A 14,693-nucleotide genomic window follows, 5' to 3' on the forward strand; every position below is an offset into this window, starting at 1 on the left:
GACGAGAGAGCAATCAAAGACAGAAAACAAAGGTAGAACCCCCAGAGCTGCTAGTAAAGATTGCTGACATTTAGACACACAGAGAGAGACCACATAGAGTTCAGTGAGGGGCCACATAGGGGCCAGTCAGTCAGTACCTTGATGAAGGCCTCCATATTGCCGTTAAAGAGTTTATGATTAAAAACGGAGCAAGGTCTAGGCTTCCGCATTCTCCTGGGTTTAGCGGGAAGAGTGGGGGGGCTGATGGTGGAGGAGGAGGTTGGTGAAGGGTGTGCAGATACACAAGAACTATGATGAAAAACAACAAGGACTGAAACATGTATTTCATTCTGTATAATCAGTGGGATGTTTTTCTAGATACAGTTGAAGTAGTACTTTTACATACACCTGAGCCAAATACATTTAAAAAATTCCTGTCTTAGATCAGTTAAGATCACCACTTTATTATAAGAATGTGAAATGTCAGAAAAATAGCAGAGAGAATGATTTATTTCAGCTTTTATTTCTTTCATCACATTCCCAGTGGGTCAGGAGTTTACATACACTCAATTACTATTTGGTAGCATTGCCTTTAAATTATTTAACTTGTGTGAAAGTTTTGGGTAGCCTTCCACAAGCTTCCCATAATAAGGTGGGTGAATTTTGGCCCATTCCTCCTGACAGAGCTGGTGTAACTGAGTCAGGTTTGTAGGCCTCCTTGCTCACATACACTTTTTCAGTTCTGCCCACACATTTTCTATGGGATTGAGAACAGGGCTTTGTGATGGCCACGCCAATAACTTTACTTTGTTGTCCTTAAGCCATTTTTCCGCAACTTTGGAAGTATGCTTGGGGTCATTGACCATTTGGAATACACATTTGCCACCAAGCTTTAGCTTCCTGACTAATGCCTTGAGATGGTGCTTCAATATATCTACATAATTTTCCTGCCTCATGATGCCATTTGTGAAGTGCACCAGTCCCTCCTGCTGCAAAGCACCCCCACAACATGATGCTGCCACCCCTGTGCTTCACGGTTGGGATGGTGTTCTTCGGCTTGCAAGCCTCCCCCTTCTTCCTCCAAACATAACGGTGGTCATTATGGCCAAACAGTTCTATTTTTATTTCATCAGACCAGAGGACATTTCTCCCAAAAGTACGATCTTGTCCCCATGTGCAGTTGCAAACTGTAGTCTGGCTTTTAATGGCGGTTTTGGAGAAGTGGCATCTTCCTTGCTGAGTGGCCTTTCAGGTTATGTCGATATTGGACTCGTTTTACTGTGGATATAGATACTTTTGTATCTGTTTCCTCCAGCATCTTCACAAGGTCCTTTGCTGCTGTTCTGGGATTGATTTGCACTTTTCGTACCAAAGTACGTTAATCTCTAGGAGAGAGAACACGTCTCCTTCCTGAGCGGTATGACGGCTACGTGGTCCCATGGTGTTAATACTTACGTACAATTGTTTGTACAGATGAACGTGGTACCTTCAGGTGTTTGGAAATTGCTCCCAATGATGAACCAGACTTGTGGAGGTCTACAATTTTTTTCTGAGGTCTTGGCTGATTGATTTTGATTTGCCCATGATGTCAAGCAAAGAGGCACTGAGTTTGAAGGTAGGCCTTGAAATACATCCACAGGTACACCTCCAATTGACTCAAATGATGGCAATTAGCCTATCAGAAGCTTCTAAAGCCATGACATAATTTTCTGGAATTTGCCAAGCTGTTTAAAGGCACAGTCAACTTAGTGTATGTAAACTTCTGACCCACTAGAATTGTGATACAGTGAATTATAAGTGAAATAATCTGTCTGTAAACAATTGCTGGTACAATTACTTGTGTCATGCACAAAGTAGATGTCCTAACCGACTTGCCAAAACTATAGTTTGTTAACAAGAAATTTGTGGAGTGGTTGAAAAATGAGTTTTAATGACTCCAACCTAAGTGCATGTAAATCTCCGACTTCAACTGTATATGCAGAGCCATATCTACAGCCACTATATACAGTACATGGCTCTAGATAGCTGTACATGTCCTATTCCTTCCCCTCCTCTCACAGTACAAACCATAATATTATTTTAACACACAAGTGGAGTTGCAGAGGAAGTATGCTTTGACTTTATCACAGCTGTTTCAGCCTAACCCTGAATAACCTGACTTGAATGACTCTGGGCAACTTATCAAATAAGTCAGTTCATAAAAACATGATTACAGTCCAAGCACATGAGTAATGACACAGATAATTCAATATAAACACTGTAACAGGCCTGTGAGCTGAGGAGATATCAAAACTTAATGTCTCATAACTCTGCTACTACTGTTCATTCTTCTCCACTGACGTCTGTGGTTAATATACAGTACTGTTCTGATTAGCAGATCCCAGTACAGTACTGTAGTGTTTAACAAGGCCACTTATGGCCACTGTAGTGACTGACAAGTGACAGATCGTCTTACAGCCAGCTCATCTCCCCGTAGCTGCCTCATTGCAAACTCCAGTTTGCTCAGAAGTCTGTTTATTAATTAACAGACAGACCACATCCCCTCTCCCTATTTGGAATTCCAACCCTGATTTTCCAGAGAGGCTTGGGACCTTAACTGCTATTCACTTTAACATGACGTCATCTCCTCTATTTCCCAGAACACAGGAAGGATTTGACATGCTTTTATTCCACCTTTTTTCAGGCTCTTTTCTTACCGTGTTGTTCCATATTCAGCCCTTCCCCCTAAAAGAAAGGAGGGAAGAAATGGAGAGAGAGGGGGAGAAATAGAGCGAGAGAAAATTAGAATGTGTTTGTGTGTGTGTGCATGCTTGCGTGCATGTGTCTGTGAGAGAGAGAAAAGACAATGCTTGGATACATGGTTGAGTACATTCTGAGCCAGACCTGGTTGTCTACAGAGCTGGCAGATGGGGCAGACAGAAGCGAGGGGCGAGGGATGAAGGGCATTATGAGAACATGGGCACCTATTCAGACGGGCTCAATGGTGCGGGCTCCATGACCGCCTCTCTGAATCACATACAGCCAGCCAGGCAGCGGTCATTTAGCGGTCGCCCTAGAAACCGTAGATAGAGAGCCGGAGGGGGCGGACCCTGCCAACTCAGAGCGGAATGTCAATGAAAGCAAGCATATCCAGGGACAACCGGGAAGGAGGAGGGAAGGTTGAGTGTGAGGAAGGCCACATTTGTCTGCATTGGGTTTGTGCAATATAACTGTGCAGTAATTATATACTGTAACATTATACACTATATGATACACCTTTATATACATGAGTATATGGACACCCCTTCAAATGAGTGGATTTGGCTATTTCAGCCACACCCGTTGCTGACAGGTGTATAAAATCGAGCACACAGCCATGTAGTCTCCATAGACAAACATTGGCAGTAGAATGGCCTTACTGAAGATCTCAGTGACTTTCAACGTGGCACCGTCATAGGATAGCACCTTTCCAACATCTCAGTTCATCAAATTTCTTCCCTGCTAGAGCTGTCCTGGTCATCTGTAAGTGCTGTTATTGTGAAGTGGACAGACCCAGGTACAACAACAACAGCTCAGTGGCGAAGTGGTAGGCCACACAAGCTCACAGAACAGGACCTCTGAGTGCTGAATCGCGTACCGCATAAAAATAGTCTGTCCTCAGTTGCAAACTGCCTTTGGAAGCAACATCGGCACAAGAACTGTTCATCGGGAGCTTCATGAAATGGGTTTCCATGGCCGAGCAGCCGCACACAAGGCTAAGCGTCGGCTGGAGTGGTGTAAAGCTCGCCGTCATTGGACTGTGGAGCAGCGCATCCGACAAATCTGGGTTTGCCGGATGCCTGGAGAATGCTACCTGCCCCAATGCATAGTGCATACTGTAAAGTTTGGTGCAGGAGGAATAATGTTCCCGGGGTTGTTTTTATGGTTCAGGCTAGGCCCCTTAGTTTCAGTGAAGGGAAATTGTAACGCTACAGCATACAATGATATTCTAGACGATTCTATGAGGAAGGCCCTTTCATGTTTCAGCACGACAATGCCCCTGTGCACAAAGGGAAGTCATTATAGAAATGGTTAATAGAGATCGGTGTGGAAGAACTTGACTGGCATGCACAGAGCTCTGACCTCAACCCCATCGAACAGCTTTGGGATGAATTGGAACGCCAACTGCGAGCCAGGCCTAACATCAGTGCCCAACCTCACCAATGCTCTTGTGGATGAATGGAAGCAAGTCCCGGAGCAATGTTCCAACATCTAGTGAAAAGCCTTCCCAGAAGGGTGGAGGCTGTTATAGCAGCGTAAGGTGGACCAACTCCATATTAATGCCCATGATTTTGGAATGAGATGTTCGACGAGCAGGTGTCTACATACTTTTGGTCATGTAGTGTATATCATCTAGTTATGGTAACAGAGGGGTTGCATACTACAGAAGAAACAAGAATACAAGATTATATGATATCCCCTGATAACACTATTTGATCAGTGACTCGAATGGTTGAATTCAGGGATCATGTCATGTCTAATAAAACAGCTTCCAGCAACAAAGCCTCTGTCTGTCTGTCTGTCTGTCTGTCTGTCTGTCTGTCTGTCTGTCTGTCTGTCTGTCTGTCTGTCTGTCTGTCCAACCACAACTAATCCCTGGAAATACTGGACCCAACTGTTTGGCTGTTGCTGGACCATCATACAATTTTCTGAAAGAAATATGGCTAAAGATACAATATGGTTTATTACTGGTGGTTGATATGGCAGTTAAGATTCCCACTAATTAACTACACAATTTCACAACAATGTTTGAACTATATGAAGACTCAAATTGGCAAGCTACTGCTAGTGATAAAGGGAAGGTAATGACCCTATGAAGGGAATTGTGCTCCTGTAGTGACACAACAACGTTGTAACCATGTGAAGAAGTGCTCTCACCTTCTCCCAGAGTCTGCTTCAGTAGATCATGCTTGGCCTGTAGTTTCACGATAAGATTGCTGCCATTCAGGTACTCTTTGAATTTCTATACAGGGCAAAATAAACGTAGAAAATATGACATTTAGCGGGCACTTTGATCCAAAGCTACTTACAATACCTTCACAAAGTACTCACAACCTTGACTTTTTCCACATTTTGTTGTGTGACAGCCTGAATATAACATTGATTACATTTAGATTTTGTATCATTGATCACATAATACCCCATAATGTCAGTGTCAAAGTACAAATTAATAAAACATGAAAAGCTGAAATGTCTTCAGTCCAAAAGTAATCAACCCCTTTGTTTTGGCAAGCCCAAGTAAGTTCAGGAGTAAACATTTGCTTAACAAAACACAATAATTTGCATGGACTCACTCTGTGTGCAATAATAGTTGTTAACAGGATTTTTGACTGACTACCTCATCTCTGTAACCCACACATACAATTATCTGTAAGGTCCCTCAGTTGAGTAGTGAATTTCAAACACAGATTCCACAACCACAGAGACCAGGGAGGCTTTCCAATGCCTCGCAAAGAAGGGCACCGATAGATAAAAAAGCAGACATTGAATATCCCTTTGAGCATGGTGAAGTTATTAACTATACTTATCTAATGAAGATAGTGTTTTATTTTTCATTAGTAAAAAAAAAAAAAACCTTCCTACCACTTTTACATTAGAGTATTTTGTATAGATTGTTGACACATTTAAACAATTTTTTTTGTATGTGATCCCTACAGGAATTGAACCCATAACCTTGCAAATAACACACTCTTACAAACTGAGCCACAAAAGACCACACTTGTGATTGTAGGCTACAGTGACTACTGCTTCATGTCATTACATCAAAGGGTTAACTTCTGAATTCATTTGCATGACTTGTATCACCAAAGCCTGATGCCAATAGCAGTAGAAAGAACTCATAACCAGGTTGCCTGTCTGAATTCCACAGGGCATAATACTGCAAATTGATGAACACTGGAGCAAGCCGCTAAACCTGAGTTGCTAAGTACTCTAATATCAGTATGCAATGCATTCATAAACATAGCAGACACTCTTTGTAAAGTTACTTCCAGTATATTTACAGTGAGTGCACTCATTTGAATTATGTGTTTGTGATTCCTGCGGGAATTGATACCATGACTGTAAAAATGAGACAGGACACTATAGTGTTAGCATTTGGAACGTGTTAAGTAAGATAAACCTGGATATAGTGCAAAAGCATTATGGGTACAGTAGAACATCCAGCTACAATGACCACAGTGATCTTACCAACTGAGCCACACAAGACCTTGTCAGAGCCTTAGAGAAAGTACTTAATACCAGTATGCATTCATGCAAATAAAATTTAAAAAGCATTTCTAATGCATTTTAAGTGGTGTTGGTTGTCAGAGCCACTCACAGTGAAGTAGAAGCCCTCGGTCTCCTGTTGATTGGCTCGTCTCCTAGCAACATTGACTTTGCTCATGTAGGAGTCGGACGAGGCAGACTTGACCGACTCAGTGGACTGGCTGTGTTGGAAAGCCTCAGACACATCAAAGTCCTCCACCGTCAGCATGTCCTGCAGTGTCTGCATGGTGGCATCCAGAGTCTTCCTCACCTATGAAAGACAGAAGGGAAAGAGAGAGTCACTTAGCTGGGTTACAACTTCAATATTTACTGTGTTTTCCCTGCACACAATTGGCAGGTTTCAATTGACCCAGGTTAATTCGACAAAAGCAATATTTTCACCATGTGTAATGGATATGGCTGATTTAGGATACATTGTCTGAAGATCAAGATTTTTTTTTATCCGTTCGACAGGGGTGGATTTTTATTTAGTCAAACCTTCCTTATTGTGAATGTTCATTATGGGAACTGTGTTTTTTTAATAAAAGACGATTGCCAAATCGTTATTTTACAGTGTAACTATAAAGCGCCAATTTAAATCTAAATGCCTACTGCTTGCAAAATAAATGTTTGAACTATAGAAATCATGTTTCTTGACTTTCAAGAATGCCTGACTTACTACGCCTTGTTTTTCTGGTTGGCTGGATGCAAGATTCATCATCCAATTACTTCAGATCTACAGGAGTGCAAATGTCACCATGACACGGTCCATGGTGATGCGTTGGCACATGAGAATATGAAAATGAAAATATTTGTAAATGATTGCATTCTATACATGCTGGCTTTCACAGGCTACCTGAGACATGAAACAGGTAGGTTGGAGGGCATACCGGCTGTGGGCAATTTATTAATGCGCAATTCCCCTAAATGGATAATGGAAACACTTCAACCACTACATTTTTATTTGACACTGAAGGTTTTCGAGATTTTTTAAATATATTTTTTTAGGTGTGACGTCATTAGCTGTTTTTATCAACACAAGATAGTTCAATGGAAACCCACCCTAGCAGGCTATTGTCGCATATATTTTCTATACAAACTTTCTTAATGTTGACAAAAAATCCCTGGACAAGTTAATGGAAACATAGCTAATGAGACTTCAAAGATTGTAATGGGAAATGGAATGGTATAATGCTCTTTGAGGGCAACATTTCAAATTGAAGAACTAAATATCACACATGTGGGTTGTTCCAATTCAATTTGGTGCCTTTGAGTAGTCTAGCTTGGTAAAAAAAAAGAAGTTTAATTTCATATAATTTTAAGATTGTTAACTGTCAAATAAAGTTACAGGATTGACTAACAGGGTTGACAACGTCATCTTAAATCAGCCATAAATTCCCTTCTTGACAGGGAGAATGGAAGCTTCTTGTGTATGTATAACAGTGAGGGGCAATTGAATGCAAGCTTCACTAAAACATTTCAATTGAAAAAAAATGTATTGCCTGTCTATGGGTAACAGGTTTGACATGTTATGCTCGACCCACTCAGTTTTCCACTTCAGAATACCAGCAAATGGCCAGAGAGTAGAACCAGCTCACCTGCATTTAAACTATGGTTTGACTATTAGTTGTGCAATGTATCTTTTGAAAAAACATATTTATAAAAGGAATAGTTTCACCATATTAAAATGAGATTTCAGTTCATGTAACATGGTTGAAATTAAAATGAGAGACATTCTTTTTTCTGTTTTCTTTTTTCCCTTAAAATGAATCACTAACATGAAATAAATAATAATCTTAAGTTATGACTTTGTCAAAGCAACAAAATAACATGGGCTTTACAATGATGGGGAAACCTTGGAGAAATGTTGGGTGTAAGTGGGGTAATATCTTCCTAGAAGTCACAGAGGATACACAGAGGGACATGTCAAAATGCTGAATTTTGGCACTTTAGCAAGTCTTTATTCATATTAAAATGTTTTCATGTGTTCTATATTAAAGGGCATTTAATATAACAAGCTTTTAAAATTCAATATTTGTGGACAATTTCTACTTATGTAACGGTTTTCTTCCATTGAAGGAGAGGAGGACCAAAATGCAGCGTGGTTAGAGTTCAACATGTTTAATCAAGACCATACACGAGAACACTACAAAATACAAAACAACAAATGTGAAAACCAAACCTAACTGGTGCAATGACACAAAGACAGAAGACATCCACCCACAAAGTACCCACAGAATATGGCTGCTGAAATATGGTTCCCAATCAGAGACAACAATAGACAGCTGCCTCTAATTGAGAACCAATCTAGGCAACCATAGACATACAAACGACCTAGAAAGGAGACAGCCCCATAAACATACAAAAACCCCTAGACCAGACAAAACACATAAATCCCCCATGTCACACCCTGACCTAACCAAAATAATAAAGAAAACAAAGATAACTAAGGCCAGGGCGTGACAACTTAAAATATCAAAGGGACGCAAAAGGTAATCGTTTCATGGAATTACCCATATACTAGTATGGATTCTGCACAGACACCAATCACTTGCCTAATATATATAATGTAAAGTTCAGTAAGCCTGGTAGGGGACATCTGGTTGCGTGTGTGAAGATAAATATAAATATAAATTGTGTTCTGTCCATGTGAGAGATACAGAGGAAGTGGCTGAATGAACAGAGCACCTCCATATTCGTAGGAGCGATATGGTGAAGCAGCAGAGGGAGGCAGGCATGCAGGCAGACCGCAAATGTTCCACAATTTTACCTATTGAACATGGCCTAGGTGGTGAGTTCACTGACTGATAATGAGACAGGTTTTGGGTTAGGGCCAGGGTTTTAGAGCTCACCTCCTCGTTCTCGATCTTGAGTGTGGCCAGGCGGGACTGGAGCTGGTGGTGACGCATCAGGAGCTCTGTCTGCACCGGCTGCTGGGCACTCACCTGACACACCTAGTAGTGAGAGTGAGTGAGTGAGTGAGTGAGTGAGTGAGTGAGTGAGTGAGTGAGTGAGTGAGTGAGTGAGAGAGAGAGAGAGAGAGATTGAGAATTTACAGTAGTGTTTGTTTGGGATGCCAGAAAGGAACTGACCCAAAGATGCTGGCATTGCTGATGCAAGCCACACAGGACCAGACAGAAGAAACACAGACATAGTGGGAGGCACAATCACCCCTCCAATCACCTCTCCCTCACCTCGTCGCCCATGTGTGGCTGGTAGTCGAAGCGGGCGGGCGGGCAGAAGATCTGGCTGTGCATGTCCATGACCCTGTGTTTGTCCCCCCTGACATCCATGGCATCCACGGCACCCTCCAGCTGGTCCAGCCCCTCGTGGCGGGATGTCTCCAGGCTGTACTCTGCAGACAGGTAGGTCCTCAGGGTCCGTGCCAGGCTGGCATGGTAACCCAGGTCACAGCACTGGGGAGAGGCATGGACAGCCATTACCACCATTGTGAATCCTTAATGTTAGTTACAGACCAATGAGGAGAGATGATGTGTTATAAGATGCTACTATGCTTCAATTGATTAAACTACTGTATTTATTTTTCATTGCAATCAATTGAACGGTAACTTAGAATAATGTGTTACAAGGTGCTAATGTGTTACAAGATGCTACTGATCTTTTGTGTATCAAATGGATGCATTTTTCCTGTGTATCTAATATTCTCACTTTGTTAGAATCAGCATGTACTGTACCACTCACGTCTATCATGTCAGAGACATCGTAGATGTAATATTTGGCCACCAGAGCATTGGTTGCCACCAGGTTCAACAAATAGTCATTCCGTGCTTTAGTGCACTTCAGCTTGTTTTCAGAGTACTTGGCCTGTCTCTGAGGAGAGGGAGAGAAGAGGGAGAGAGACAAAGACAGACAGACGGAGAGACAGAGAGAGAGCGAGTCATCCGTCAGTATACCATAGAATATCGATGTCTCTGTAAATGGATTTCTATACTAAAGATGTAATACAGTTTGTTCCATTTAAAGAAGTCTAATTTTATCCAAAAAAATGTGCATGTGCCATATGAGACAATAGAGGTCTAGTCTTACCATGGCAACAAAACCACTTAATATTTTTGCTCATTAGTGTATACATTAACTTATACATTTCAAAGGCTAATGCATCCAAGTTCTCTGAGCTTTTACATACATTTGGACACATACACACACAAGCCCAAGACACACCTTCTCCTTCATCTTCTCTATCTTCTTGGCGGAGCTGCGTCGCTGTTGGCGGTCGTCATGGCGCAGGAGGCTGGTGCTGACATCATTGGCCTTGCCGATCTGCTTTTCTCCCTGTTTCTCCGCCTCCTTCAACTTGCTCTCTGCACTGATGCTCTCTGTGTGGTACATGTGGTATGTCTTCATCACCTGCTCAGGACACAAAACATACATACAAAATATACATTAAAGTTAACTACATGCACACTAAGTTCACCAGAAGGTTCTGGGTCTAGACGTTTACATTGGTCATGAGGGAAACTCCCTATCTCAATGGAGTAACCACACAATAAACACCAAACTCACGATAAGCGTGAATATTTTGTAGAATTTATCATTTCCGCCAGTAGTTTGAAAGTAGCGCAAGTAGGTCCCAGAAAATTGTGCACAATTGTGTATGTCGTCATCCATTTCATGATATGTAACTGCACATGTTCTTTCTAAAAATAATTATAATAATTTTTGCTGCAATTCGTATGATATGTTATGAATTTTAATATGTACAATATGTTGTGAAAAAGTGCTTAAGATCCCATTCAATCACGTTAATGTTAATGGAAGATTGGTTAGACATGGATATCTAAAGAAGATTCAGCATATAAATCCACCTGTATATTGTACACTGAATAAGAACACAGAAAGACAGCTACTGTCAGATATGTTGTGGATGTATGACTGAGTGCTAAAACTAGGTTACCTCTCTTGATTTCCTTTCCATTCACACGCAAATATATCATCCTCTTTCTTACAGGTCTCCTAACAACTCTGATTTAAGTAATACATGTGAGGAGAGAGCAAGTGAAATCAATCAACAGGAAGTCTGTCAAAGCCAGAGAACCTTTCCTCTAGTTACGTTACAGAGAACCTTTCCTCTAGTTGATATAGAGAGAACCATTCCTCTAGTCTACACTCAAAAAAAAAAGGTTCTACAGTTATACTTATAGGATACTTCAGATGCGCTTATGGCACACGCCGTTAGGTACTCACATAGTACTGGTTGTTAAAGACAACCTTTCCTCTAGCTATGTAATAGAGAACCTTTCATTTTTCCTCTGACTGCTGCTGGGTGTGAAACAAGAGAGGAATCCTTGATTCTGACTGGAAGCCAGAAAAGGCTGGAGACATGTTAATGCAAAGCTCTCACATTGTGCATAATACATCAATACATTGCATAAAACATGTACAAATACAGAAATATCGATTTTACGTAAGTATTCACACCCTTGAGTCAATACTTTGTCAAAGCATCTTTGGCAGTGATGACAGCTGTGAGTATCTCTGGGTAAGTCTCTAAGAGCTTTCCACACCTGGCTTGTGCAACATCTGTCCATTATTCTTTTCAAAATTCTCCAAGCTCTGTCAAATTGGATAACTATTTCCAGGTCACAGATTTTCAGAACTGTAACTCGGCCACTCTTCTTGGTAAGCAACTTGTAACGGTTCTCCTCCTCTTCTGAGGAGGAGTAAGAGAGGTCGGACCAATTTGCAGCTTGGTAAGTGTTCATTTTAATAAGAAAAACTGAACGCTACAAAAATACAAAATAACAAATTGAAACAAACGAAACGGTCCCGTGTGGTAACAAACACTAACACGGACCTCTCTACCCGCCTCCGTGGCCTCTTTAACGCGGCGACCCTCGCCGCCAACCTCGGACTGGGAACCCAAGCCACGGGTCCCGAATGGACGGGAGATTCCGGCAGCACCGGACAGACGGGAGATTCCGGCAGCACCGGACAGGAGGGAGACTCCGGCAGCTCCGGACAGGCGGGAGACTCCGGCACCTCCGGACAGGAGGGAGACTCCGGCACCTCCGGACAGGAGGGAGACTCCGGCAGCTCCGGACAGGCGGGAGATTCCGGCAGCTCCGGACAGGCGGGAGACTCCGGCAACTCCGGACAGGCGGGAGACTCCGGCAACTCCGGACAGGCGGGAGACTCCGGCAGCTCCGGACAGGCGGGAGACTCCGGGAGCTCCGGACAGGCGGGAGACTCCGGGAGCGCTGGGCATGAGGAAGACTCTGGCAGCACTGGACAGGCGGGAGCACCTGTAGGGAGGAGACGGAGAGACAGCCTGGTGCGGGGGGCTGCCACCGGAGGGCTGGTGTGTGGAGGCGGCACCGGATAGACCGGACCGTGGAGGCGCACTGCAGGTCTCGAGCACCGAGCCTGCCCAACCCTACCTGGCTGAATGCTGAATGCGTAGCCAGGCCAGTGCGGCGAGGTGGAATAGCCCGCACTGGGCTGTGCTGGCAAACCGGGGACACCATTTGTAAGGCTGGTGCCATGTACCCCGGCCCAAGGAGACCAGATGCACTGAGCCGGCTTCATGGCACCTGGCTCGATGCCCATTCTAGCCCGGCCGATACGAGGCGCTGCTATGTATCGCACCGGGCTATGCCTGCGCACCGGGGTTACCGTGCGCCTCACGGCATAACATGATGCCTGGCCGGTCCCCCTCTCTCCACGGTAAGCATGGGGAGTTGGCGCAGGTCTCCTACCTGACTTCGCCACACTCCCCGTGTGCCTCCCCCAATACATTTTTGGTGCTGCTTCTCGGGCTTCCAGCTGCACTGCCGTGCTGCCTCCTCATACCACCGCCGCTCAGCTCTCGCTGCCTCCAGCTCTGCCTTGGGGTGGTGATATTCCCCAGCCTGAGCCCAGGGTCCTTTGCCGTCCAGGTTCTCCTCCCATGTCCACGAGTCTTGAGATCGCTGCTGCTGCTGCCCGTTGCCACGCTGCTTGGTCCTTTGGTGGTGGGTTCTTATGTAACGGTTCTCCTCCTCTTCTGAGGAAGAGTAGGAGAGGTCGGACCAATTTGCAGCGTGGTAAGTGTCCATTTTAATAAGAAAAACTGAACACTACAAAAATACAAAATAACAAAGTGAAACAAACGAAACAGTCCCATGTGGTAACAAACACTAACACGGAAAATAATCACCCACCACTCAAAAGTGAAACCAGGCTACCTAAATATGGTTCTCAATCAGGGACAACGATAAACAGCTGCCTCTGATTGAGAACCATACCAGGCCAAACACAGAAATCCCAAAACATAGAAAAAGGAACATAGACAACCCACTCAACTCAAGCCCTGACCATACTAAAACAAAGACATAACAAAAGAACTAAGGTCAGAACTTGACACAACTCCAGTGTAGATTTGGGCTTGATCCATCCAGTTTTCTCCTATCACAGACATTAAACTCTGTAACTGTTTTAAAGTCAACATTGGCCTCATGGTGAAATCCCGGAGTGGTTTCCTCAATCTCCGGCAACTGAGTTAGGGAGGACACGTATCTTTGTAGTGACTGGGATGTATTGATACACCATCCAAAGTGTAATTAATAACTTCACCATGCTCAAAGTCAAAGAGATATTCAATGTCTGCTTTTTTTAACCATCTACCAATAAGTGCCCTTCTTTCCAAGGCATTGGAAAACCTTTGTGATTGAATATGTGTTTGAATTCACCGCATGACTGAGGGACCTTGAAGATAATTGTATGTGTAGGGTACAAACATGAGGTGGTCATTCCAAAATCATGTTATACACTATTATTGCACACAGTCCATGCAACTTATGTGACTTGTTCAGCAAATTTTTACTGAACTTATTTAGGCTTGCCATAACAAAGTGCAATATTTATTGACTGAAGACATTTCAGCTTTTCATTTTTTATTAATTTGTTAACAATGTTCAGAAAATAATTCCACTTTGACATTATGGAGTATTGTGTGTAGGTCAGTGACCCAAAAAAATCAACAACATTTGTAAAGAGCCAAGGGATGTGAATACTTTCTGAAAGCACTGTACAAGTACTAGTTATGGATAATGTCACCTACTGCGTGTATGTGAACGTTTCAGTATGAGACATACAGAGAGAAAGCTGTTTAGAAAGCCAATAAATGAACATCTGCATCATAATATAGTATGCTGTATTTCATGCAGAATCATTCTCTTGTGGCCATTAAGCCATGTATTTTAAGTGACAGTATTTACATGTATTTACATGGGTTTCATGTAGCAATGCCTGCTGCACAGTGTGATGGTGCACATTGTATCTTATAAAAACAAGAAGGGATGCAGTCAGTCTTTCTTCAACTCTTAGCCAAGAGAGACTGGCATGCATATTATTGGGCCGGCAGGGTAGCCTAGTGGGTAGAGCTTTGGACTAGTAACCGAAAGGTTTCATGTTCAAATCCCCAAGCTGACAACGTAGAAATCTGTAGTTCT

At 43.0% G+C, this 14,693-nt stretch overlaps 1 protein-coding gene across 8 annotated transcripts in view; it reads right to left on the bottom strand.

Annotated features, from left to right (window-relative positions):
• Nucleotides 1-14,693, bottom strand: part of LOC110528336 (SLIT-ROBO Rho GTPase-activating protein 3) — an 89,375-nt gene that overhangs the window by 31,362 nt on the left and 43,320 nt on the right. For 3 of the 8 annotated variants that reach the window (XM_021610326.3, XM_090241671.1, XM_036983910.2), the window contains 8 exons: nt 10,426-10,611; nt 9,946-10,074; nt 9,438-9,659; nt 9,096-9,197; nt 6,317-6,514; nt 4,876-4,960; nt 2,676-2,703; nt 138-288 (listed from right to left, as the gene is read on the bottom strand). In XM_021610326.3, the coding sequence (XP_021466001.2) occupies nt 138-288; nt 2,676-2,703; nt 4,876-4,960; nt 6,317-6,514; nt 9,096-9,197; nt 9,438-9,659; nt 9,946-10,074; nt 10,426-10,611 (1,101 nt within the window). The remainder of the gene's footprint in view (nt 1-137; nt 289-2,675; nt 2,704-4,875; nt 4,961-6,316; nt 6,515-9,095; nt 9,198-9,437; nt 9,660-9,945; nt 10,075-10,425; nt 10,612-14,693) is intronic. The other 5 variants (XM_021610330.3, XM_090241673.1, XM_090241675.1 and 2 more) reach the window with 2 other exon arrangements.

This window comes from Oncorhynchus mykiss, chromosome 7 (genome assembly GCF_057628025.1).
Source record: "Oncorhynchus mykiss isolate SJ-2025 chromosome 7, ASM5762802v1, whole genome shotgun sequence".
Lineage (NCBI taxonomy): Eukaryota > Metazoa > Chordata > Actinopteri > Salmoniformes > Salmonidae > Oncorhynchus > Oncorhynchus mykiss.